Raw genomic sequence first — 26,616 nt, 5'->3', positions numbered from 1 at the left:
GTTGTCCGCCACGTGAACGCCACCTTGGATGCCCTGCTGTGGACGGCGAGACACCTCGGCGCCAAGATCTGTGGCGCTGAGACGTGTTACATCGGCGCCAGGACTCATGGCGCCGACCCCCAGGGTCCAAAGATGAGTTTAAGTCTTCCAGGGGGCCAAATGTAAATTTTGTTCGAAAAAGGGTCAAATAGTAAAAATTTAGGGGGACTGGGGTTGGTCGCGGCCTCGCGGGGATTTTGGATGTACCGGGGGCTTGAACGGCAGGTATGTTTCGCCACGTTTGTGGGCTGGCTGTGGCTTTGGCTCGTCTTGATTCTTGAGCAGCTCGTGCCACGATCCGAGCCTGGGTTCATTATGGTGGCTCACTGCAATAAGCTGAACAGAAGCGTTGACTGCAATTCTCATTTGGTCACTACAGCTTAAGATCCTGGAAATAAACATAGCGTTGCACCTAACAGTGCTGCCAAAGAATGTCTTCCAATATATGCTAACCATTCGAATAGCAACTGTGAGACCATTAGATCATGCTTGCATAAAACTATGTTTCAGTGCATTTGAGAAAAATAGCAGTATTGTTTTAACATGAGAGAGAGAGAGCGCGCGCGCGAGAGAGAGTTAAAATTTATAACATATGGAACTTCACACTTTACGAAGCCAAAGGCAAGAAATCATTTGCTTTCATAGACGATAAGAACGTCATGTTACATGCCTAGTTGATATGCAAACACCTCTTGGACAAATTTGGTAAGGTAGCACATCAACCTCCATATAATGGGAGAAAAGAGAAAAGGGCACAACATGGCAAGGTGTCATCAAAATTTGGATCACTTGCGCACAGGCACTGGGACAGAAAACTTGCTTACCACCAAACCAAAGGTTGGTTCTCATGGGACCAAGTTACCTGGATCAAAACTTCACTTCTTGAGAGGATCTTGTGTCAGCTAAACAAACTCCACAGTCCAGATTTCATTCATCTACCAACTACCATTCGTGACATTGCAGATCTGTCCGATCCTAGAGATCCAAACCACACACCATCATCACCATTCGGCAATCCTAACTGGACCATCCTCTCTGATGTACTAATGGAGCTTGACATCTGCAAGAATCTACAACCCTGTTTCAACTCAATACCGAACCCAACATTTCTTGGTTCTGGTGTTCTGCATTTGCATCTCCGAATGCTTCGCTGGCCGGTTCCTTACCTGCTTCTCCACACTCAAGAACATAACATTGACCAAAATGACAGTCTTCATAATACTTTGGCATCTCCACACTCAAGAACAAACATCATCCTCTATGCAGTGTCAAGGCAAGGGAGTAATCCAACGTCATGTTATAGGACCATGAATACGTCTGTGCAGGGACACATCAAAATTGCACAGGCCCAGCAAAAATATATAGGCTTTCAGCTAAAAAAGGAATGAGCTAAAGATTGATGCTCCCTGCTTAACTGGACAAACCATTCAGAAATCTGTTTCACTTGCACAACGAAGGGACCTGATAATTGTCTACTTTCAGTGGCAACAATTTTGTCAAATGGCAGTGGAAGGACGCTGACCAATGCACCAATGGCAGTAAACTGAACCCTTAAACTCCATGATTTTGTAAAACTTGTCCCTGTTAACAATGATGATAATTTGTTCCTCAGCTTACTAACACTTCTATCCTCATAACCAACATCATCGACAAAGGACCTATAAATTGGGACATGAACAGAGCAGATCATACACATCAGGAACAAGTTTAGAAATACAAGTCAGTACAAAAGGTATACTTTGAACTTGCACGAAAATACATATAAAAGTAGACTGAAATTAGAACTCTATGCACATTCATGTACTCGTGCTTGATCCAAACAACAAAATGTACATTCATGGCAGAGGCCTACACATTTTACAGAATGTTGGTTTTAGCTTGGATGATGGAATACTGGAAATTAATAATATCAAATTTGCGGAATGGGAAAAAAGTAGATTTTTTTTGAAAAAAATGGCAGGAGCTCTGCCTTTCAATTAAGAGGGGAAACAGAGTTGATTATGTACAAACAAAACCAGGGTTAACACGCCCTGGGGAGCAGGAAAAGGATAGGCTCTCTCCAAACACTAAACCCCCTCTAGCCGAATGCTCTCCTTTGCTCAATGTCGTCCTTGATCCTTGCTGCTACTTGCATCACTGATTCAGAGTTGCTGTTGAATATGCGCCTGTTTCTCTCTTTCCAGAGGTTCCAAAAGGTGTATAGGACCATGCCGTTGAAGCGTCTCCGCTCAGTTAGGGGCACTACGGTAACAGCCTTGTCCCACCAGGACATGATCTGTAAGGGGTCCCCCTGCTGCTGTCCTAGAGTAATATCAAAGTGTTCCCATGCAAGAATTTGCCTCCACACCGCCTTGGCATAGGGACAGCAGAGACAAAGATGAAGTCCAGTCTCTAAGGGCCCGTTGCATAGAACACAATGTTCCTGATGTGGCCAGCCTCTCTTTTGCAAGTTGTCTGCGGTTAGGAGTTTCCTGTGTATTAGAATCCAGGTGAAGACTTTGCACTTGTTTTCAGCATGTGCCTTCCAGATGCGATCCCTCAGGAATTTGGCAAAGGAACCACTGAATTGGATCCGATAAGCTGAGCGAGTTGAGTAATTACCATCTGGTGTCCATTTCCACGTGATGGAAACTTTGACGCCTTGGACCAGATGCACACCCTGATCCAAAGGGAGACAAACTCCTCAATGTGCGTGGCTGTGGTGACATGTCCCCTCAGAGATCGTATCCAATTGTTGTTGCGGAGCTCCTGCTGCACAGTTTTATTTTTCCTGCGGACCAGCATGAAAAGATTTGGGGCCAGGTACTTGGGCGCCTCCCCATCAAGCCAATTGTTATGCCAGAAGCGAGCCTTTGCGCCATCACCTAAGGAGATTGTGGTTGAGGAGTTGAAAAGGAGACGGTCGACATCATTACAGGGAAGCTCCATTCCTGCCCAAGGTTTGGAGCCTTCTGTCCAATCCTGCCATAGCCAGTGAAGTCGGAGAGCACGGCCAAACCTTTCGAGATCAGGAACTCCTAAGCCACCAAGGTCTTTCGGGCGGGTGACCGTTGGCCAATTTACTAGGCAATGTCCTCCATTTACATTCTCTTCCCCTTTCCATAGGAACGATCGCCTGATTTTGTCAATTTTCTTTTTGGCCCACGCTGCCAGCGGGAAGACAGTTAGGTGATAAGTTGGCATAGCCGAGAGGACTGATGAGACGAGAGTGAGGCGTCCTGCTCTGTTTAACCAGCGCCCCTTCCATCCAGGAAGCCGTTGTCCGATGCGTTCGAGATCAAAGAGCGTGCCAAGGTCCCGGTGTCTTAGCCATCACATATCTGGAATTTTGCAATTGCCCTACAGAGAAGTTACCAAACAGCTATACTACATTATGATCTTTACATCAGCCTGTACAGTGGAACAACTGGTAGAATAACCAGACCTAGCTGTCATGTAAAGCAGTGTGTAGCATAGTTCATGATTGAAAAGCTTTTAGGACTTAGGAGTTGGTTCGATTAGTGATTTTATCCTAAACAATTTCTTATAAAAAAACACCAGTTTAGCAATTTAGGGCCATATTCACCCAAATCTCCATCCAGGACGAGAGATTTGAATGATTTGTTTCTGATTGCACAGGAATTCGTTGCTTGTTATATTGGTGCCTTCCGTATATATGCTTCCTCTTATGGATATAGCATGATATGGCACTAACTGTAATCCTGTATGATTCTATTTGATATCTATATATATAGGTGTCCCCTGGCCCCAGCCCCTTTGGGTGTGTGCGGCATTTACCCCCCTCTCTTCCCACCCTCTCATTTCTACACAGGATTCCAGGTATAACAGAGTGCCACATAAAACACATGCACATCAAGAATTCTATGGTGGTAGATTCTCTGTTCATGCATTGGAAAATAAAACACAAAAAGAAAAAGCATGGAACAGTTCAATACAAGAGTATGGGCAACAGGGCAAACCTTCCAAGTTGGCTGACAAGTACTAACAGAGCAGCTGAATAGTCATGGCACATGCAAGATTCCAGAATCTCCAGAAGACAGACAACGACATTGTTGTATGTCCACTCACAGCTCTAAAAATGGAGACAACATAATAAGTCGATACTGGAACACATCATATAAAAAGTTGACCCATAAAAGTCAGAACACAATTTGTAGCTGTGCATGGATGATGGTCATGCTCAACAAGCAAAATCCCAATTCCAAATATCAATGGCTTACAACCCAAAAAGTTATATTAGCACATCAAAATTTGTATGCATGTATACTTGGTGAAAAAACAAAAAATATCAAAGAGAACAAAAAATAAGCAGAGGTCACAGATGATCATACCATATAAATCCCAAAGAGCTCGAGCAAAGAAATTAGCTCGGTGAAGTAGCATAAGTTAATTGCTGCAGGGTAGTAATGAGTATCCTCAGATAGTTTTCCTTGCTTGAAGATATTACAAGTTTCACTACATCTGGTATCAAGTCCACTTGATCCCAAATGAGAACTGCACCTTGTGATAGTTTCATTTGAGCAGGCGTGGTTATTCCACTGAAGAGAACATAAATCCAGCTCATCCAATAGTGAAGAGATGAAACCATCTATGGAAACCGTATCCACATTAAACAGGCAATGTGCACAGGACGGTAATGTTGTTGGTTTATTTGACTGGATATATGATGACACAAGGCACATAGAAGTGTCCTTGCTCTCAAGAAGCAGGACAAGTAACCGTATAGCTGTCATGAGAAAGTTGCAACTCTTTGGTGGGAGAAACTTATCACCACACATGGAGCCAAAGACATGGAGAGCTAGCAGAGTCCACAAAAGATTACTTTTACCCATCTGAAGAACTTTGTAAGAAACCTCTAATACAATGTCCACTCTGCCCACTTCCACACATATTGAAGCCAACAGAATGCAAGCCGCGATAAATTCATTTATTTTTGCAGGTTTAACAGATAGCTGTAAACCAGTTTCATCATCTAATTCATGATCTTTGCTTGCGCCAAAAACCTTCTGTCCCATTTTCTCGCAGACTACAACTTCTTTGTTCAGGAGAAAATCTTCAATTAAGGAGAAAAGAACATCCAGCTCATCTGCTCTCAGAATGGTCCACCTTGTTTCCATATGAGATTTCACTGCAAAGAAGAAGACAAATTGAAATTGTAACCCAGGAGTTAGCATATGATACTGATCAAAGACTATCGACAAATCAATATAATAGCTTTGTCAAAGCATACAATGAGTTAGTAGCAATGTTATTGATGTATAAACAAAAGCGCATTGGGTAGTGGTGATGAAAGGTAGGAAAAACATCACATTCCATAATGTGTGCATCAAAGCAATTCTGAACTACGTAATAACATGTGCATGATAACAGGCCACTGATAGAATGCTACAGCTACATGACAAGCAAACCCTTCATAGACAACTAGTGGCCACATCTAAAAGGCATAGAAGCCTATGATTGGACATTTTTACTATTAATAACCAGAATAAAAAGAGAGGAAGTTTAACATACAAATTTTGGACAGAATCCGAGCTACAAAGATAGAAAGAAAGCAATTAAACTGTAAAAGACTTTTAGATGTCATACCACTCGATGAAAAAGCTGATGAGGCGAAATTTCCATCCGCAAAAGTTTCTTCTGTGAATCTAATATCCCACAACAAAAGGGAAAATATGAGGGAAACCTTCTCACTGCAAAAGAAATCAGATCATTTAGTTTTTATAAAAAAAATTGTAAATGAAAGAGTGCATATAAAGCCTAGGTTAAACAAGTGCAAGCAAACCTACTCTGTAGGTAGCAATGTGTCAGTTGACACTTTATCAAGCAATGGACCATCAACTGAAGCTTCGTTAGAATGCTTTTGGGATTGAGAACTCAGTATCTCCCAATACCGAAATATGTTCATCATGTTGCTTCTTTTCATTCTTGTAAATCCAACTAAGTGCATTGGAGGTTTTTCAGATCCACAATGATGCCCAAGCAAACTATTAGAGACTGAATTGTTTGGCTTGGTCACTGTTGTTTCACTTGTCCCAACATTAGCTCGCAGCCCAGGACTTGATGATTTGTCACAAATTTGATGTGAGCTGTTTTTGGTAGGCACTTCCTTGGACAAATGTATAATGGAATTTGAATGGCCACTGCAGGTACTTCCTGATAAGACTGGTCTGCTTATACTGTCTAATCCCTCAGCAGAAGATGCAACAGAATTCTGGACCACATCCTCATGCAAAAGGCTGCCTAAAAAAGCGCTCGTTGGCACTACGACCAAACTGGTGCTACAAGAAACATTGACAACTGCATTGGATTTATCATTCGCGAAAAGGGGTTTAGCAATGCCACTACACTCGATTATATTTGACGATGGATCAAGCTGCATACAATTTTGAGTCAATTTCTGAATTGCAGGCTCTTTAACTTCTTTGGACCTTGTCTTGGAATCAATGGCATCAGATCCTAAGGCAGGACAATTGTTGAGAGATCTACCCGAACTGTGAGGTTCTGCATATGTAGGCACTTTAGTTCTACGGGGTCGGATAACGGTCAGGTTTGGTGAAAGGGGTCTCTCCTTTGCCTTTCTATACTTTTCCTCATCTGCATCATCATCCAAATTTAGCAACTTTAAGCAGTTTTCCCTGACCATTTCCTCAAAGGGGTTCAATGAAGCAAACTTGCTACTAGCACAGCCATTTCCTCCACAAGAAGACACTTTAGAAGGGAAACTGGATGGAGGAGCTTTATCAGAGACAGCAAGATATTTTCTCCTATGATTTTCCATGTAACCTTCAGTCACACACATGGTGTTATTTCCTTGCTGCAGACACGAAGGATCATCCTCAAATGCTAATGCAACATTTGAAGTGGCAGCATGCACCTTTGGTTTCAAATGCAGCTCACTTTTAGAGGGAAGAAAAGCAGAGGGTTCTGGAGACCTTTTGGTCCTCTTTCTCTTCCTATCACCACCAAGTGTTTCTATTTTATCTGTAACTTCCGTACCACAAGACAAGGGTATCCTCAATGCTTCTGGAGGCAATGCTCTATCATTACTAACTTTAGGAGGCAGCTCAGAAACAACTGAATTCTGTTTTTTTCTGATGTCTGTCGATGAGACAAATAGGCTATCCTTACCCTGTGAGCCCATGAATTTTTCATCAGATATGGATGTTGGACATAAAGATCTGTGCTGACTTTTTGACTTTGTTCTGTGAGAGCTACCAAGAGGGGGCCCTAATTCAGAACTAGTACCTGAGATTGGTCGTGAGCAGCTTTCTCTGGGTAACTGATATGAAGTGTATTCACTTGGGATAGAAGAGCCAAATGGAACTATCCCAGACTGCAACCCAAAATATGGGGCAGGAACTGAATCATTAGGAAGCAGCTTCTGTTCAAAGCCACGTATCTCCGGATGTTGATTCAACTGTAAATATGAGACAATGCCAGTAATCACATCAGTTTATATAGATAGAACATAACAAGTATAAATGAACTTAAAAAAACATATGCAATATATCAGGAACAAGATCAAAGAATACACAGGTCATATCTACTACAACATATAATTTATGAATTATAACTGCTCATTCATAGGCACTGTACAGTGATCTAGAGGGAAAACCAATAATGTGGCATTTCAATGCATATCAACATTACATTACATAAGTGATATATTAGTTTGACTCAGCATTCTATTTGCAGAAAACATAAACACAAAAAGAACATCATTTTTGCCATGTGAAGTCACAGCCCACAGGGGAAACCACAACATTAAAGACATCCCCTCTGTTTCACAAATTCTGACCATTATCTTGAGAATCACCCTTTTCGAAATGTTTGCCCTTTTAAAACAGGCGTGGCTACTGCAATATTTCCCCTCTCTGATAATATAAAGCAGGTTGAGTAGTTTTATTTTCCGGGCTGGTGCCACATTGTCCGCATGGTGAAATATCATGGAGTGCTCGACTTAAAAGTTACACCCTTTACCTAAGAGTCCCAAATTTTCTATTTTTATAGGGTTTTTTTTGTGTAGTAACCAGGGCAAAAATCACAGAAATGATGATACTATCATCGGACTAAAGAAGTAGCATGATAAATTTCTGCAAAAGTGTGTGGAAACGGCCAGCTTCCTAAAGAAATGACTACACTATGAACAGAAAATCATCAGCATGAAACAATGACGTATAAAATACTTTATTTAATGCAATAAGATTTTTTTTAGTATGATCTAGCAGGCTATATGGAATTAGATGAGAAAAAAATAATCTTATTGACCACCCCAAGTACGAAACGACATGGGTTAGTGATCAGAAAGGTAAGCATTTACTCGTGGTACTTGCAAGCACACACTTATGACGCTTTCCCTACTCATACTTTGAAAAACAAAGAAGTTTTTTTTAGGACAAAAATGAAGACTGAGAAAAGGTGCTATTTCAGAAATGGAATGACTGCCCCCTATGATTTCATTAACAAATCAATTTTTTATTAGTATTAGAAGAAAGAAAGTCCATGAAAATTTGCCTAATTGCATAGAGATGAAGAACAGTTCATTGTTCTATTAGGATGTCAGAACATTATTACCTATTGCTAAGAAATTCTTGTTTTTCCAAAAATTACCTTCGCAAACATAGATGAAGACAGTAATAACTAGAATGCAGGATACAGACCTCTGTTAAGACATGAATACCTTCAACACCGCGAGCAAGGTGGTCATCCAGCATGTTAAACCGACTCAGTAGCTGCATCCAGTCTTGCTTTAAATGTTGAAGCTCTCTTCTTATTAAAGCAGTTTTTGCTTTATCTAGTTTGGACACATTCTTTACATGCTTTAGTTGTCCTTTCTTCAGCTTAAGCTTCTCTTTGAGAAGCTTTACAGTTGCACTCTCAGAAGTTCTATCAACATGTCGCCGCCCATACTTGCCAGAAGAAATTACATCTCTACCTGCAGAGAGTTCATTTGTCTTTCTCTGTAAATATTCAGTCTGTTTTCTCACCTCTTCTAATTTCTGGAACAATTGGTCTGCTCGTTTTTTCTCTTCTATTGCATTCTTTGTTTCAACCTGTATGCTAGTTCGCAAATGTTCATTGAGTTTCTTCTGCTCCTCTAACTTTGCAAATAAATTGTCAGCACGGCACTTCTCTTCCGTTACTTTTTTCTTCTCAACTTCAATAAGTGTTTTGTTCTTTTCAGCTAATGATTTCTCTAAATCAGCACGTTTCTTTTCTCTGGCTACCTTTTGCTTCTCCATTTCAACCCTTTTAAGCATTTCTTCTGTTTTCTGAACCTGAGCAGTTAACTGTGCTCTGATTTCATTTGCTTCACTCCTCAACCTTTCACATGATGCTCTCCAATCATTGGCAACTTTTCTTTCCGTATCAGCAACTCTTCTATACTCTTCAGACTTTTGTGTTTCTGACTTCAATATCCTTTGTATTTCTAGAGTTTTGCACTTTTCTTCTTCAAATTTTTTCTTCTCAGAAGTAATCTTCTTCCTTTCTTCTCCTAAAACCTGTATGAGCTTTCTATTTTCTTCCTCCAATTCAGAGATGCGTAAAAGTTCATTATTATTTTTGCAGGTATTTTGTGTTTGCTTCAAACTTGAGTTCTGTGTCTTTAATTCAATTATCTCCTTTTCCAGTAGATCTCTGGCATCAGACTCAGTTGCCCTAGCTGCTTCTGCTGAATCACCTCGGAGGCGTTCCTCCTTGCACACTATTCATCAAAGAAAAAACAGAGAATGCAGCATTAAAGCATGATACACATAAGACTGGTTTCATGATGTATGCATGAGACACATAACTGTTCATCAAGAATTACATATGCTTTAGGTAGGTGCCATCAAATCACGTAATCAAGCATTTTAGAGTGTACTACAGTAAGGATAAAATTGGGGGGGGGGGGGGGGGGGGGGGGGGGGGGGTGCTAACAAATAAAAGATGCATTGAAGAGAAATCAAACATGATTAACAAATACATGAAGCATTAATGAGAAATCAGACATACTTTGAAAGACATCTTCTCTGTGATAGGCACTTTCTGTTAAAATTCCTGCTAGCATACTACTAGCATGCTATGAAATTAGAATTTAGAGCATTAGATACTTCATAGAAGTAGTTTTTTATAAGAAAAATGTTCACCTTTCTTTGAGTGCAGCCTAGGTATGAAAAAGAAAGAGCCAAAATACTTGCCTTTCAGCACAAATCACAAAAATCAACAGTATAACTACACAAAATGTAGGTCAAGAATTACTAGATATAATGCATACAGTCTAAACATGTGCATTACCTCTGCATACTTAGGGTGATCTTTTCTTTCTATTTGTAACCAGAATCGTAATGCAGGAAAAGAAAACAAAGAAAGCAGCACACTGGGAAAAGAAATCAGGGAACACATTAGGAACCTTTGCTGAGCTCCGAGTTCTCCTTCTGCAGCTTCTCGTTCTCGGCCTGCAGGAGCTTCACCGCCTCCCGCAGCGCCGTCCGGCTCGTCTCCAACTTCTGGTACTTCTTCCACAGCTGCGGAACCCAAACCCCAAAAGAAAATACCCCAGAAAAGAAGGCACGTCAAAAACGGAATAAGACAGGATGCGGCGTAATGGTGAGAAGAGGGAGGGTCAATTACCTTCGCGCAGCACGGGTTGGGGCCGCCTACGCCGGCTACGGCGGCCGCGACGGAGGAGGAAGAGGCCGCGAGCTGAGCACCCTGCGAGGAGGCGGGCTCTGGCGGTTCCCCCGCCATGGCGCGGCGGCGAGAGTCCGATGGAGAGGAAAGGTTTAGGGTTTGAGCGGTGCGGGACCGGATCGGAGAATCTGGAAGCGGAGGCGGTGGAGCCCGAAGAGGTAGCCGTTGGACCGACCTCAGCCTTGGTTCCAGAAGCGGGTGAGTGGGCCGACTTTTGGCCCTGTTTGGAGCCGCTTCGTGCACAGTCGCTCGAGAGGCACTGGCGCCGCCGCTGGGCTTCTCCTCCCGTGCGCCGCCGCCTCCGAGATCCTCCTCTGTCGACGGGCTCCTTCTCCCGCACGCCGCCGCCGAGCTCCTTCCCCAAGAGGGCGCTGGACTCCCCACGCAAGGCCGCAACAGCCAGGCCTGACGAGGATCGAACCCGGGTTGCAAGTTGCAACGCCACAAGGCCCCTAAAAAAGGAAAAAAGGAAGAAAAATAAAAAAAGGAAATGGAACAAAAAAGGAAAATACAAAAGGAAAAAAAAGAAGAAAAATAAAAAAGGAAATGAAGCAAAAATAAAAGCGCCGTTGCCGGGGATCGAACCCGGGTCACCCGCGTGACAGGCGGGAATACTCACCACTATACTACAACGACCGAGATGAAAGCCTAGCTAAATAAATTTTACTTATTTTAGGTCAAGATAAAAGTGAGTCCTCCAAGTGCCAGCCAATCTCAAAATTTAATTGAATATATAAAATATACTGATGTTTATGCTACCAAATAAATATCGATGCTATTTTTTTTTATAAATTTAGTCAAACTTCAAATTAGTTGACTTATAAAATAGGAGATGTGCATTTATTTTGGAGTGAGTATCTAACAAAAACTTTTGCCGCGATGTCTCCGTGCTGATCCACCACGAGCCAAGACAAATCGCTTGCCAGGTGGTCCGCGAAGAACAAACACGTCACACATGAAGCGTCTGCTCCAAAGGATCTGAGTGGATGGGTGGAGACGGCTGCACTGCACACCGTTCAGCACTGGGATTTGTTAGTCGGAGACTCGGAATCGGAGAGGAGCACCGAGCACTCGGCCAGCGTCGCCTCGTCGACCTGGTCACTCAAGGTGGCAGTGGCGCACAAAGCCGAAGGGCTAGAGAAGGACAACTCTCTCTGTACGTGCGGCGCGTAGTATTCAAATGCACGCAAAGCTAGCAACCCCGCCACTCGTCGCGCCCCCACGGTCCACGGCCCGAGCTCTCCCGATGATAAACCGCCGTGGCTCGCAGCTTCGGATCTCGCTACCCGCATCACCACCACCACTAGCACGCTCTCCGCCTCCGATGACGCAGACCCCCACGCCCACGGCCGCGGTGGCCACTGCTGCACCGGGGCCCGAGCCCGCGCCGGCGGCGGCGGCGGAGCTGCCGGACGCCATCGCGGCCGCGCTGCCGCCGGACCCGTACGAGCAGCTGGAGGTGGCGCGCAAGATCACGGCCGTGGCCGTGGCGTCCCGGGCCTCGCGCCTCGAGCTCGAGGCCGCGCGGCTACGGCAGAGGCTGGCTGACAGGGACCGCCTCGCCGCCGAACTCGCCGACAGGGCCGCCAAGCTCGAGCTGGCACTCCGCGACGCCGACGCGCGACTCCGTGCCGCGCTCGACGACAACGTGAGAGTTCATATCATTCTCCACCTCGCGCTCTCGACTGGCTGCTTGCTGCTTTGTATTTTGTTGCTTTTTTAATTTGGCGGTGTCTTGGCGTCTTATTGCCTGCTTACTGATAACCGGTGGTTGATTTGGATTGCGATTGCTGGCGTGGGCGAAGGCCAAGCTGGTCAAGGAGCGGGACTCGCTCGCGCAGACGTCCAAGAAGCTGGCCAGGGACCTCGCCAAGGTGATTGCCTTTTGTGATGTGATCCAGATCAGTGTACTTCAGCTAGTCAGCTGTAAGCTCACATTAGTTCTTTGTTTCTTCCTCTCTCTCTCTCTTTTTCTATTTCTTTTAACTGACATGCAGCTGGAAACCTTCAAGCGGCATCTGATGCAATCGTTGGGCGATGACAATTCCCAAGTGAGTTGATCCTCCTCTCTGCAGTCCATTGAGCACTTTGTACAATTTTGGGTGTCAACAAGACAACAACTAAACATATTGGTTTGTGATAACTGCTAAGCATTAGGGCAAAGATCATTTTCATTGCCGATGTCCTCATGTTCCGTGCCCCTTAACAGATTCAGGAAACAGTAGACATAAGAACCTGCGAGCAATCGGTGGCAAAAGCGAATTCCTGGAAAGGTACTGTCTGTCCCTTGCACAACGTCTAGTCTACTTGCGGTTGCACTGTCTTACCACTCTGTTTTGTTCATACGGTGTCATACCATTTGTCCATCTCTGTATCCTTTTCCTTTCTGAAGATGGACTAGAGAACAGCCATCCAGCATCCTCTCTATCCGACGAATCCAACGAAGCCGAAAGCATAAATCAGGAAGGTAAGACACGTGACCACGCCATGCATCTTCACAATCTTTCAAGTCTTTTTCGACAATAGCTTCTGATGCTCCTTTGGCCTGTGTCCTGTACGCTTTCTTGGAACAGTAACGAGGCCATTCGAGCAGAAACTGACCATCACGCACATCACTCCACGCCTCACTTCGGATCCTGCGACGAAGCTGAGAACCGCCGCAACAACATCTCCGAGAAGGTACTCCACGGCGGTGTCGCCCAAACTGGCGTCCGGCGCCACCTCGCCGCGATTGGACGGCCACATGGCGATGTCGCCATGGCTACCCTCCAGCAAGATGTCCTCTGCAGCCAACTCGCCTCCTCGTGGACACTCTACCTCAGGTAGTGCTTGTGAGTTGTGAGAGCATTCAGATCCTTAGTGGCACACGAGGCAATCCATTAACATTTTTTTCCCCTGACATTTTCTCGACGAACTCTGAATCAGGACGCGGTACAAGAGTAGATGGCAAAGAGTTCTTTCGTCAAGCAAGGTATGCTTGTCCCCATGCTTGCCCTGGTATATGTCCAGTACTTCGTAGAAAAATACCATAACTAGTTGAATTCACATCCCCAGAAGCCGCCTGTCATACGAACAATTTGCGGCTTTTCTTGCCAATATCAAGGAGCTCAACGCCCATAGACAATCTCGAGAGGTGGGAAGCTTTTGACCCAAGTTTCAGTTTTCAAAAGATTTTGTTCACAACTTCAGGCGCCGAATTGTTGATATTCGCGTACACTGTTGTGCTGCAGGAGACCCTGAGGAAGGCGGATGAGATCTTCGGTGCAGAAAACAAGGACCTCTTGAGGTCGTTCCAAGGGCTGCTTAGCCGCAGCCTATCGTAGTAAAAAAAGAGGAGAGCTTGGTAATCCTATCTATTGCTACTCGTTGTTACGGTTGTTCATGATTCATGAACAGGGCAGTCAGCAGGTATACACTTTGTGTAGAATAAAACGATGTGGACCATACTAAGACGTGCAGATTGCACTATAAAAATTGCATACTAGGATGCATCAAAATCAGGTAGTAAGTAAATCTTCTTTCTGCTCCAGATTTTGCCTGAAAAGAGTGAACATTTCCAGGTATAAACACTGGACACCACCAAATCAATACAAGCTGGACCGATCAAACCAAACACAGTAGAAAAGCTAGAGGACAACCTACATCAAACAAAAAGATCAAAAGAATCCAAATTCAAACAGCCATTGCATGCTTTCATTTATCTCCTTGTGACCGCTTAAATCACCTGCACAACGAGAATTACCAGAGTTGGCAATCAATAACTGAAACCGCACATGAAGAATTTAACACCTGGATATGAAGTACTGCTTGTAACTCTAATTGTACGGATAGTGAATGCATCCGACACAGTTCTGAAGTCAGAACGGTAAGAACTGCATAACCTGTAGCTAAAAGCAGCGAATTTCAACCTTCCTAGGTCTATATAAGACTAACTAAATTGTTAAGGTGTAGAAGCATCCAATCCACAGGGAAAAAAACATCCTCCACCATAACCAGACGGCCTTATGTACAAGGCAGAGCATCCAGGGAAAATTTGAGCTGTGTTTAGCATATTTCAGGATCATGTACAAGGGCTTTATCTTGTGCTCCAAGCTGCACTGACGGCTTTACTCGGGAAGTGCATGTAACTGTAAAGTGGCTGTACGAAAGGATGGCTGTCGATGTCCTTGAGCTTGTGTTACCATTCTTCTTTTCACTGCCTCTTGGCTAGCGTCTTTTTAAGGCCTCTCAAGATCTTCGCAAACCACATTATGTTCATGACAAGCAGTATTGTGGGCACAGAAAATACCAGAATGCAGATAAAGGTATGCATCTGCTTGACCTGTCAAAATAGAATATACAAGATAAGTTTATTGTCAAACAGATTTAGCTTCAAAATCATCGGTGAGATATTGATGTGTACCCTAGTTTTTATGTGACAAGAGAAAAATACCTGATCATAGTGGAAGTAGATGTGGTAAAACAAGTAGACGAACAAAATTATCCGTGCCACCTGCATGAAGCAATTGGCTCTCCACAATTAGAGAGAAAATAATAGAAAGTCACTAAGCAGTACAAGAACGACTGGCACTGATTAGGACAAATCAATTAAGCACAGCTACCAGTTGTTAGCATTCATAAAATAATCACACTGAAGTACAAAGCGAAATGGGAATGAGAAATGTATATAAAATATCCTCGAGTCTCATATAGACCAAGAGAGATGGGAAATGTTTAGTGAAGTATAGATACACAGCATTATATTAAAGCATATTAGAATATTCTATGACAAATAGCAGATAATGTGTTCTTCATAACTTGCAGCATGAAATTACATTGTAGTAACATACCAGCCATGCAACAAACATCGTAACACCATTGACAAGATAGGCCTTGGATTTTTTCATTCCAGCGGTATCAAGGAACCTTGGTGACAGAACAGGTCAGATACATTGAAGTAATAAGATGATTAAAAAAACAGTGCACATTCATTTCATCAGATACCATCGGAGGTTGATTCCAGGTGTGGTTGTTTCAGAGATGAGACACATGTATGTGTACAACTGTCCTTCCCCAGAATACATAGCAAAGACTACAGAAATAAGAGACAGCATATGGTGAAGGACCTGAAAATGTATGTTGTTACCGTAAGGTGCAGTCAAAATGTGTCAACTTGTAGTAATATGATTCAACAAAGCATATATCTCTAGCTTAAGTAAGTGAAAGTAATAGGTTTTACCAGATACTTTCATTATACCATATTTTCATAGTTTTTGCCAACACACAAGGGTGGTGTGTATTAGTACTCAAAGTTGATTTAGTAGACTATGGCATGTTAAATCAGCATGTATTTATATACAAACGGGGTAGAAACTGAAAGCAAGGAGATATATAAATGAAAAATATGTTACTGATCTGATATATTCACTTACATACTCCATACCACCAAGAGAAGGATAAGCCCAGAATATCATAGCAAGGTCAGCGATGAAATACCCAACAGAAACCTGGACAAATTAAAATTCAGTTCATATGAGGCAAAAAGAGACAAAACTAAATGATAACATAGACTTTCTTGAATGGGAATGAAATATTAACATCTTTTACCCCCAGAGTGAAAATGGATAGATTTGAACTCCGAAAAGTTACTGGTCCATCCAGTTGATCAGAGAATAGGTTGGAGAAGAATACCAGGTACACTGACATGACTGTGATGAATATCGCATGGATAGTGGACATGCCCCTGAACAAGTAAACAGTGGATGTTGAACATAAATTCTGATAGAAGTAACGCGAAATTGGGCATAGATTTTGCAACTAGACTGTTTAACCTGTTGTTCCACTCAAGCTTTTGGGTTTTTGTAAGTGAACCATAACCCTTGTAGTACAATAAGCTGATTATACTTGTTATGCCATAAGCCTGAGAAAACAAAACACAAAGTTAGCCTTGGGTAGAACTTATTCAAAACAGAACTAACTAGAGTTCTGGACTCCTGGCACGTAGGAATTAATCACAACAAATCCATGCAACAGTTTTAAGGCTGGCACAGTAACAGACAAAATTATTGTTTGTGTGTTGTTACCTACTGATATCGCAGCACACTTGCTAATTTGCTAAGGATAACTACACCGAATGTTGTCCAAGTTAGCAATACTTCAAGCACTTTTTTCAGAAACATTTAATGATTCAATCCAGCTAATTTTCTAAGGCACCCTGAAGTCAGCTGAGTTATCCAAAAAATTACTAAAGTGACACTGGGCCTAATAAATGAACTAACAGAGATTAAACAAATGAGTCACAAATATCTCGGTGCGGGTGTGGTGGGCGTTGTTTGTGTTTTGTCCTCACATTTCTTGTTCTTAATGCAATGATAAGCTGTGTATTCAAGAAAAAAAAAGTTTTAGCTACCATTCTGCCAAACAGTTTTGTTAAAATGGGGTAATTAATAAGATCCATTCATGTTAATTTATGTAAACACAAAACGTACTTATCTTCAAAGGTGTTCATTAATATTAACTTACCATGAATTCAGCTAAATCACAACAATTCATAATAAACCAGATGTTATAAGTCCAAGCAAACTGTTGAAACTATTTTACAACAGTAATTTGGAAATTTACCACAATTGGTATCTACAATCATAGTCAAAATCACAAATAATTTCAACTTTGAACCAATCTCAGATACACCAATGATCTAATTTCCTTCCATCTATAAGTTTTGTTTACTTCTAATCTCCTCCATAGTTCTATGTTTACCTATAGCAACTTCCTTCTAAAAAAGGAACTACTAAACTTACAGCGATGCTTTGCTCCCACTTAAATACAAACATGAGACTGAGAGCATATATTAATTTGAAGGAAGTCTGATCATAAAATGTCAAAGTGTCAACAGATAAGAGGAGGCAAATGGTACCATCTTGCACATCAGGATCCCACCAAGTACAGCGGTGTATGAAACATACGAATCTGCAAGAAGGTACTCCTTAACAAGCGATTCTGCTTTGTACTTGTAGGCCTTAGCTGCCAGCACTAAAGTCGTGGAAAGGTCCATCATCTGGTATCTAGACTCAACAACCTAGTGAAAGAGACAAGTCAGATAATGAAGCACACCGTTCAACCATAGAGCATAAGCACAATAAATGGCGACCACCAAATGTCAACAACAACTTGCCCAAATGAGTGTAAAAATGCCCTAAGAAATGGGCCATTATGATATAACGATACAATAATTAAATAATCATCCATGAAACGTACAATGGATGTTATAAATGCGTCATGTGAAATCATACAGATCCCACAATTAAATGTGTAATGGGAAACCATGTGAATATGGCAACCTAACTTGACAATCAGTTAGACAAGTATGGATGTTTTAAATCTGACAATGAAGCCACAGACACTTTTCTCTTATCTTATGCTTCCTGTTAGATAATAGCAAATAGGACCACGCCTCAAATACTGAAACTAAACTAACTAGTTAAGAGTGCAAATAACACGAAAAGATACTGAAAAAGGGATATGATCCATTTCATTAAGGATGAGTCACTTCACAGTTTAACAAAATCGAATAAGATATTTTTCACCCCAAAGTGCCCAAGCATGAATCCTGAACACTTGATTGACTATCATTCCGCTAAACATAAGAGTCCAAGTATATACCGGAGAATCCATCAGACACAAAACAACTGATAAACAACTAATGTATCTGGAGTCATTTGAATGCTAGTAAGAACATCACCAAACACATAACATGTTTCACCTTACAAACAATCACTACAAACAACATGATCAGCAATGATTCATTTCGCAGAAGATACCAAACAATTTGTGATGCTCCCCTGTCACAAGGAAAGAAATATGAGGACGAAAACACTGCAGCTTATTGGCCTTTTAACCACACAAGGGAATCCAAGCACCCATAAGGAACCACGAAAACGACGAATAAAGATATCTGGAGGAGGAAAAAGGTGCGCAAGGGGGAGGACTTTTCGCGGCGGAATCCAACCAGCCAGCGAGGGAAAACAGCACAAGAAAAAACCTCCCGCACATTGCGACCAATCGGGCATGGGATCGATTCCCAGAAGGGTCACAGAGATCAAATCAAAAGGAAACAACGGCCGAAGCATCCCGTCGTTTGTGCGGTAAGCCGGTAACCAACCAGCGTCCCGACACGGGGAGGAAGAACACAAGGAACCGTAACCCCCCTCTGCATTGCGTGCAGGACCAAGACGCGATCGATGGCCGAAAACCCCATCAGAATCGAACCCAAAGCGCGCCGAAACAGAAAAGCACATGACGGCCACAACCGCCTCCCCTCCCGCCCCGTCCTCGTCATGGCACCACCACCCCACCCCAGAGCAAACAAAACCGAGATCAAAACCTATCCCAACCCACCTCGAAGCCGCGGGAAGCTACGGCACGATACCTATGGCGCGCAGGATCAATCAAACACCGGAGAAATCAATAAGCGCAAGCATCGGGCCTGGGTCGGGATAGGAGGAGCATCAGGCATTAGTTACCTCGCGCGGCGGGGCGTGACGGGGCGGTCGCCTGCGTTGGCGCAAGCAACCGGGACGGGGTGGGTTGGGTTGCGTTGCGTCGGGTTGGGACTTGGGATCGGTGACCGCCTGCCCGGGCTATATATTTCGCTTCCACGACGAGTTCTGTCGCCTCGCCTGTTGCGAGACGGAAGGGGAGGAAGGGGGCCGATTTTTTTTTTTGTTTTTCAGTACGTCGCTGGCAGTATTCTTTCTAAAAAAAAATATATAGATCCTGATCTCGGTGTCGTGACAATTAGCGTCGAGCTTACACGTCTCGGCGTCAATTGCTTTGACGCCGATGTCTAGGATCATTTTCTGCGTGTCGTTGACGTGGCTGCTTGCGTGGCGCGGACGCGGCGTAAGCTCGGCTAAGGATGGCAATGGGGGCCCGATACCCGATCCCCGGTGGGTAATTCATCCATTGGGGGATACAAACGGGTTGTTTTTAATCTCTACGGGGAGCTTAATGGGCCAATTTTGATCCCCATCGGGTGAAGCGGATCAGAGAACGTTTCACTCCTCGTCCCCGTTACCGGCCGGGGGCCGAGTAACAATACCGGCCCAACAATTTAGCCAAGCCCACAAAGCCAACCCTAGTGTCTGGTGGTCACGTCTGCGTAGCGCAACGCTGCTACTAGCGCTGCGAGTCACGACTCGCGACGCCCTGCCTCCCTGAGTCCGCCCACCGCCGGTTGACGAATCACTGAATCATCGCGCAACTTTCCATCTCTCTGCCGTCGGTTGTTGTTTTTCCATCTCCCTCTATCCCTCGTCTTCTTCTTCTCCCCATTGTCATCCCGCTCCCGCACGCCGCACGCGACAGACGGTAGCCCGGCAGGCGACTCCGCTCTCTGCAGTCCGCACTCTATCAGTCAATCTCAATCCCTATCGTTCGCAGGCGCCCAGCGGCCAGCGCTAGTGCACTACGCTCATCTTCTGTTCTTCTCCCAGCTCGGCGGCCGGCCGGCAGCGGCCATCCCCATGGATACAGGAATAATAGGATGCACCATGTACTGTCGGTGAATCCTTCTTCCTTCTTTCTTTTCTCCCATCATTAACCCTTCCGATTGTAGTGTCCTGTTTGTCTACTGACCCAGAACCTCCCAACCGCGAACCCACCTCTCAAGGGACGACGACGCCTCCGACGGGCCGCCACCGGATCCCACCGAGAGAAGCAAGGGGGTGGTCGCCGTGGTCGCCGGCGCTGGATTTGACGACCCTGTGGAGGCCGCTGCCACCGGTGCGAATGATGCAGTGGAGGCCGCCGGCGCCGGAGCGAAGGATGCAGTGAAGGCCGCCGGCGCCGAAGCGAAGAAGATCATAACATTGTCGTCCACCAAAGCCACCATTGTTGCAGGTGACCCAAGCGGCCTCCTCGATCACCTGTGGCCAAACCTGCTGACTCAAAGCGCCGCCGCTTGCAGGGAGGGCACAATATTATTCAATCACTAGGGTTAGTACACTACACAAGCTTGCATTTGATTTATTTTGTTGTCTATTACTTACTCTGTTACTTATTTTAATTAAATAGATATGCAACCAGAAACTGATTGAATGGCCCATGCTATTTGTTTTGAATTGGTATTCATGTCACTTTATCCTGATATAGCTAATAGGCTGATTTGATATATGTTGATAGAAATGATAGAAACAGAAGTAAATAACTATATTGTTGATTTGATATATGTTGGTAGAAACAGAACTATATTGTTGGTAGAAACAAAACTATATTAGCGAGTATTGTTGGTAGAAACAAAACTATATTAGCGAGTATTGTTGATAGAAACACCTTGTCGGGTTCATAAATCCGAGGTCCCTCATGGATCGGCTTCCACGCCAAGGCTCGGCCCAGAAGGATGGCCTTTTCTTCATCTGGACCGGCCCAAGAGTCTGAACTCAACAGATCGGAGCACTCGCTTCAGGCTCTGGCCGCCTTCGGCCCATCTTCTAGACTGGAGTGAAAGCATCTAGGCCCCTAGTTGGGTTTCGGTGATTAATGACAATACAAGATTACTATGACTAACGTGTGTTTTGCAGAGGCAATTAAGTTAGGTCATGGTAATGAAGATTGATTGGGCAATCAAAGTTGTCATACCCCTACGATAGAAATCATTTTGGTTTTCAAAGGATGGACGACAAGGTTAAGGATGACTAGTTCTAAGTGTCGATTGGAGTTGGAGTGACACTTAGAGTAGTTTAGGACTTTGTTTTTTCTTTGGTCATACTATTAAGAGGGTATGGATGGGTAGCTTGACCTAGTTGAGTCTAGTGAGTTAGGTGTGGTGCACACTTGTTAAAACTAGCTCTAGGTAGCTCCTATGAATGCCTAAGATCCTTTGGAGCAAACTTCATTCACATTTGTTCGAGAGTTGGAAGTAAATAGAGGGTCAAATGTTGACCGGACGCTGGCCATAGGGTCCGGTCAGTTCATTTGATCAGCAGACTGCGTTCGGTGCGACCGAACGCTGGAGAGGTCAAGTGACCGGACGCTGAAAGGTAGCGTTCGGTCGACTCTAGTAAGGTTCTAGAGAAGGAAATCTGCGACCGGACGCGTCCGGTCAGTACTAACTGGACCCTGAGGGTTCAGCGTCCGGTCGAGTCCAGTAAGGTTCCAGTAAGGGTTTTATGCGACCAGACGTGTCCGGTCAGTGCTGACCGGACCCTGCCAGCGTCCGGTCAACTCATTGTTACTGGTTCACGGGTTAAACTGACCGGAGCGTCCGGTCACCCCGTAGAAGCTCATAACGGTTTGTTTTTCAGGCTGCCTTATAAATAGAAGCTCCACTCGTGTGTGGAGTTACTTTTGCTCATTCCAACAGCTGAGAAACATGTTTATGAGTGCTAAGAAGAGCAAGGTCCTAGTGAGGTGATTGAGATTTGAGAATTCAAGAGAGTAGCCTCATTAGTGAATCAAGAGTAGTCAAGTGTGCATCCATCTTCTCATTAGGCTTCACGTGGTCAAGTGAGAGTTTGTGCTTGTTACTCTTGGTGATCGCCATCACCTAGATGGATTGGTGGTGGTTGGGAGCTTGGTGATCACCCGGCGGAGCTTGTGGGTGACCCAATTTAAGTTGTGAGCGGCTTTAGGTGATACGTCGCGACGGAGTGTCGAAGAATCAACCCGTAGAGAGCACTTGATCCTTGCGCGGATCAAGGGGGAGCTACACCCTTGCGCGGGTGCTCCAACGAGAACTAGTGGGGAGTGGCGACTCTCTGATACCTCGGCAAAACATCACCGCGTTCCTCTCTCTTTACTTTGAGCATTTACTTTGAGTATTTACTTTGAGCAATTCAATACTTATCTTTATATTCATAGAATTGCCATGCTAGAGTAAGTTTGGAACATAGATTGCAAGTCCTTTGTGCGTTAGTTTGATAGAAACACTTTTCTAGGCACAAGGGGTTAATTGGGCTATCCGTAGGATTTGATTATTGCAAGAAAATTTAGAATTAGCCCAATTCACCCCCCCCCTCTTGGGCATTTTGATCCTTTCAATTGGTATCAGAGCCTTGTTCACGTTTTTAAGCCTAACCACTTAGAGCAAGATGTCTCACGGGGATGGACCTCCTCCTATCTTTGAGGGAGATGACTTTCCATATTAGAAATTTTGCATGGAGGCGTACTTAGAAGCTCTAGACATTGGTATTCTTAGAGCCACCTCACAAGGCTTCCCAAAACCTCGGGATGCTACAAATCTACAAGGCGATGAGGTTAACTATGAAAAATGAAATGCAAAGGCTCGAAATGCCATCTTTAGAGGCCTTTGTAAAGATGTGTTTAACCGTGTAAGGAACCACAAAGACGCCCATGCACTATGGTCGGACGTTTGTGTGCTCCATGAGGGAACCAAGAGTGAGCATGAGGAACGCTATCATCTTGTGATTAAAAAGCTAAATTCTTTTGAGATGCTTCCTAAAGAAAGTGCTAATGAGATGTATTCTCGTTTAAATGTTCTTGTAGAGGAAGTCAATGGGCTTGGACTTACTCAAATGTCACCATCCGACGTTGTGAGAAAGATCTTGAGTGTCCTCTCTATTGACAAATATGGGCACATTGTGACCATGCTACATCAAGGTGATCTTTCTATCGCTACACCGACACAAATCTTAGGAAAGATCAATGCTCATGAGATGTACATGCACATCACGCCACAAGATGGCTCATCCTCTACAAAGAAGAAAGAGAAGGACTTAGCATTCAAAGCTAGCCAAGATAAGGGCAAAGCAAGACTTGAGTATGAGAGCTCAAGTGATCAAGATGATGAAGAAAGCCTTGCTCTCATGGTGAAGAAGACCGCCAAGATGCTAAAGAAGCTAAACAAGAGTGGCATCAAGTTTAACGGCAAAAAGAAGAAGTTCTTCACTAGCTCAAGAAGAAAGCCAATCTCTGAGATGGATTGCTACAATTGTGGCAAACTTGGCCATCTAGCTCATCAATGCACAAAGCCTAAGAAAGACAAGTTCAAGAACAAGAACAAGGGCAAGAAAGATGACTCAAGCAATAAAGATGAAGATGAGAAGAAAAAGAACAAGCCATATAAGAAGAGAGATGGCAAGAAGAGGGACTTCCACAAGAAGAAGAAGAGTGGAAAGGCCTACATTGTCGGTGATTGGCTCACGGATATTGATTCATCAAGTGGATCATCCGATGATGATAGTGACAATGAAAAGGTGGCCGCCATTGCTATTGATCTTGCATCTTCACCGCCACCATCGCCATCATCCTCTACACACCTATGCCTTATGGCCAAGGGTGAACGTAAGGTAACTAAGAGTGATGATAGTAGTGATGATGAGCATGCTAGTGATGATGATAGCGATAGCGATGATGATGATTCACCTATATATGATGATCTTGTTTAAATACTAAGAAAATACACTAAGATCAATAGAAAGAGTAGAGCTACCAATGAAAAGCTTGATGCTAAAAATGATTCACTCTTAGCTACGTGTGATACATTGGAAAAGGCTAATGATAAGCTTAGAGAAACTAATGATGCTATATCATCCAAACTCAAGGAGCTCAAATCTTCCAAGAAAGAGCTTAAAGATAAACATGATAAACTTGAGTGGGTGCACAATGAACTCATCACTAGCCACAATAAGCTAAAAGATGAATACACTACTCTTAAGATTAATCATGATACTCTTGTTATTGCTCAAGAATTTTTACCAAATGAGCCACATGATGCTACTAACCATGTTGTCAAGATTGATATAGCTACTTCATGTGATGATCTAATTGATGAGAGCATTGAGCATGGATCTAGTAGCAAAGGCAAGCAAGTGGTTGAGTGCAATGACTATGATGAGTATGTCAAGCTCAAGAGTGATAATGAGAAGCTCATGAAAGATCTTAAAGAGATGAAAAGCCACAACATCATTGTGCTAGAAACTCTTGATCATGACAAAGAGTTGATGCTTAAGAATGAGAAGCTCAAAGAAGAAAACAAGAAGCTCAAGGAAGAAAAGAAAGATGATGCTCTAAAAGAAGAAAATAAGAATCTCAAGTTGGAGAAAGAGCATCTCAAGATTGGATTGAGCAAGTTTGCTAGAGGCAAGCATCTCCAAAGTGAGCTACTCATGAACACCGTCATGAAGATGGATAGAAGTGGCATTGGATATGTAGCAAGTGTAGAGAAGAAGAAGGCTCAAGCTCAATAACAACAATCAAAGCCAAAGCCAAAGCCAAAGAGATGTTTTGAGTGTCGACAAGAAGGGCACTTTGCTCATGAATGTCAAACTCCACCACCACAACCCTTGCCCAAGCATGCTAAACCCTTTGCTTTCAATGCTCACTATATGCTTAGAAAAGATTCTAGTGGAAAGATGAAAGTCATGTTCTTAGGACCCCCCAACAAGAGTAGGCCTAAGAAGATTTAGGTGGCTAAGTCACTTGTTGAGAAGATGAAGGGCCCTCAACAAGTTTGGATTCTTAAAGTTTGAATCTCATGTGTGTAGGTGAACTACAAGACCGGTGGAAGTCATTGGGTAATTGATAGTGGTTGCACTCAACATATGATCGGTGATCCTTGTATGTTCACCTCACTAGATGAAGAGGTAGATGGGCAAGAGAAAATAATATTTGGAGATAACTCAAAGGGCAAGGTTAAAGGATTGGGCAAAGTGGCAATATCAAATGATCATTCAATCTCCAATGTGCTCTATGTTGCTTCATTGAGCTTCAACTTGCTATCCGTTGGGCAATTGTGTGATCTTGGCTTCCAATGCTTGTTCACCAAGAAGGAAGTTGTTGTGTCCAAGGTAGATGACAATCAAGTGATATTCAATGGATTTAGATACAACAACTTATATCTAGTTGACTTCACCTCCGAAGATGCAAATTTGAAGACTTGCCTATTCACCAAAACAACACTTGGGTGGCTATGGCATAGAAGACTTGCTCATGTTGGGATGAGCTCACTCAAGAAGCTTATGAAGAATGATTTGGTGAGAGGGTTGAAGGATGTGAAGTTTGAGAAGGACAAGCTTTGTAGTGCATGTCAAGCTGGCAAGCAAGTTGCAAACACTCATCCAACCAAAGCTTTCATATCAACCACAAGAGTGCTAGAACTCCTACACATGGATTTATTTGGACCAACAATATACAAGAGTTTGGGAGGGAATCTCTATTGTCTTGTGATTGTGGATGACTATTCAAGGTATACATGGGTGTTCTTCCTTCATGACAAATCCAAAGTTGCATCTTGCTTCAAGAAGTTTGCCAAGAGAGCTCAAAATGAATTTGAAGTGAAGCTCAAAAAGATTAAAAGTGACAATGGGAAAGAATTTGACAACACAAACATTGAAGCCTACTGTGATGAAGTTGGGATCAAGCATGAAGTATCTATAACCTATACTCCTTAACAAAATGGTGTAGTTGAGAGAAAGAATCGGACTTTGATCACTCTTGCAAAGACAATGCTAGATGAGTACAACACCCCCGAAGCTCTATGGGTGGAAGCAATTAACACCGCATGCTATGCATCAAACCGCCTATTTCTTCAAAAGTTACTTAGCAAGACACCTTATGAGTTGCTCAATGGGAAGAAGCCAGACGTCTCCTTCTTTAGGGTGTTTGGTTGCAAATGCTACATCTATAAGAAGCGGCAACACCTAGGGAAGTTCCAAAGACATTGTGATATAGGTTTTCTTATTAGTTACTCATTGAAGTCTAAAGCATATAGAGTATTTAATCATGCCACCGGCTTGGTTGAAGAAACATATGATGTGGAATTTGATGAATCTAACGGCTCCCAAGGAGCACATAAGAATCTTGATGATGTAGGAGATGAACCATTGAGGGAGGCCATGAAGAATATTCCGGTGGGAGACATCAAGCCAAAAGATGATGAAGATGATGTACAAGTCATTAACCAAC

At 43.4% G+C, this 26,616-nt stretch overlaps 3 protein-coding genes and 1 non-coding gene across 5 annotated transcripts; 1 reads left to right on the top strand and 3 right to left on the bottom strand.

The window, feature by feature from the left end:
• Positions 1 to 553: 553 nt before the first annotated feature.
• LOC136450492 (uncharacterized) lies at positions 554 to 10,963 on the bottom strand. Of its 2 annotated transcripts, none has more exons than XM_066450945.1 (8): positions 10,654 to 10,963; positions 10,433 to 10,547; positions 8,700 to 9,745; positions 5,826 to 7,456; positions 5,626 to 5,729; positions 4,371 to 5,167; positions 3,999 to 4,111; positions 554 to 1,697 (listed from the first exon to the last, which is right to left on the bottom strand). In XM_066450945.1, exons 1-8 carry the CDS (start codon positions 10,768 to 10,770, stop codon positions 1,409 to 1,411), a joined length of 4,212 nt encoding a protein of 1,403 aa, XP_066307042.1. In that variant the 5' UTR covers positions 10,771 to 10,963; the 3' UTR covers positions 554 to 1,408. The 2 variants fall into 2 exon arrangements, with proteins under 2 accessions (XP_066307042.1, XP_066307043.1); XM_066450946.1 differs by lacking the exon at positions 554 to 1,697 and adding an exon at positions 1,705 to 3,378.
• A 314-nt stretch (positions 10,964 to 11,277) lies between these two features.
• Positions 11,278 to 11,349, bottom strand: TRNAD-GUC (transfer RNA aspartic acid (anticodon GUC)). Its single transcript has one exon. It is a non-coding gene; the product is annotated as a tRNA-Asp (tRNA).
• A 516-nt stretch (positions 11,350 to 11,865) lies between these two features.
• Positions 11,866 to 14,165, top strand: LOC136453063 (uncharacterized protein At4g15545-like). The gene is made up of 9 exons (XM_066453642.1): positions 11,866 to 12,361; positions 12,519 to 12,587; positions 12,711 to 12,764; positions 12,923 to 12,986; positions 13,106 to 13,180; positions 13,287 to 13,535; positions 13,639 to 13,684; positions 13,768 to 13,846; positions 13,944 to 14,165. The coding sequence occupies exons 1-9, from the start codon at positions 11,894 to 11,896 to the stop codon at positions 14,034 to 14,036; spliced, it is 1,197 nt and encodes a 398-aa protein (XP_066309739.1). The 5' UTR covers positions 11,866 to 11,893; the 3' UTR covers positions 14,037 to 14,165.
• Positions 14,166 to 14,506: 341 nt separating this feature from the next.
• Positions 14,507 to 19,395, bottom strand: LOC136453064 (uncharacterized). Its single transcript, XM_066453643.1, has 9 exons — positions 19,215 to 19,395; positions 17,609 to 17,770; positions 16,524 to 16,612; positions 16,300 to 16,435; positions 16,125 to 16,199; positions 15,697 to 15,818; positions 15,543 to 15,618; positions 15,146 to 15,205; positions 14,507 to 15,034 (listed from the first exon to the last, which is right to left on the bottom strand). The coding sequence occupies exons 2-9, from the start codon at positions 17,747 to 17,749 to the stop codon at positions 14,906 to 14,908; spliced, it is 828 nt and encodes a 275-aa protein (XP_066309740.1). The 5' UTR covers positions 17,750 to 17,770; positions 19,215 to 19,395; the 3' UTR covers positions 14,507 to 14,905.
• Positions 19,396 to 26,616: the final 7,221 nt, after the last annotated feature.

This window comes from Miscanthus floridulus, chromosome 5 (genome assembly GCF_019320115.1).
Source record: "Miscanthus floridulus cultivar M001 chromosome 5, ASM1932011v1, whole genome shotgun sequence".
Taxonomy (NCBI): domain Eukaryota; kingdom Viridiplantae; phylum Streptophyta; class Magnoliopsida; order Poales; family Poaceae; genus Miscanthus; species Miscanthus floridulus.
Note: the sequence above shows the minus strand (reverse complement) of the source record. Positions and strands in the feature narration are given on the sequence as shown.

What these genes read in the sequence shown, in the direction of transcription:
- LOC136450492 (XM_066450945.1), bottom strand. Translation starts at nt 10,770, where the DNA reads ATGGCGGGGGAACCGCCAGAGCCCGCCTCCTCGCAGGGTGCTCAGCTC. An exon ending in GACACATTGCTACCTACAGA is followed by an intron (nt 5,730 to 5,825) that starts GTAGGTTTGCTT and finishes TTTCTTTTGCAG; the next exon opens with TGAGAAGGTTTCCCTCATAT. An exon ending in ATCAGCTTTTTCATCGAGTG is followed by an intron (nt 5,168 to 5,625) that starts GTATGACATCTA and finishes TCTTCTTTGCAG; the next exon opens with TGAAATCTCATATGGAAACA.
- LOC136453063 (XM_066453642.1), top strand. Translation starts at nt 11,894, where the DNA reads ATGCACGCAAAGCTAGCAACCCCGCCACTCGTCGCGCCCCCACGGTCC. An exon ending in CGAAAGCATAAATCAGGAAG is followed by an intron (nt 13,181 to 13,286) that starts GTAAGACACGTG and finishes TTCTTGGAACAG; the next exon opens with TAACGAGGCCATTCGAGCAG. An exon ending in GAGTTCTTTCGTCAAGCAAG is followed by an intron (nt 13,685 to 13,767) that starts GTATGCTTGTCC and finishes TCACATCCCCAG; the next exon opens with AAGCCGCCTGTCATACGAAC.
- LOC136453064 (XM_066453643.1), bottom strand. Translation starts at nt 17,749, where the DNA reads ATGATGGACCTTTCCACGACTTTAGTGCTGGCAGCTAAGGCCTACAAG. An exon ending in AAGCTTGAGTGGAACAACAG is followed by an intron (nt 16,436 to 16,523) that starts GTTAAACAGTCT and finishes TTACTTGTTCAG; the next exon opens with GGGCATGTCCACTATCCATG. An exon ending in TCTACTTCCACTATGATCAG is followed by an intron (nt 15,035 to 15,145) that starts GTATTTTTCTCT and finishes CTATTTTGACAG; the next exon opens with GTCAAGCAGATGCATACCTT.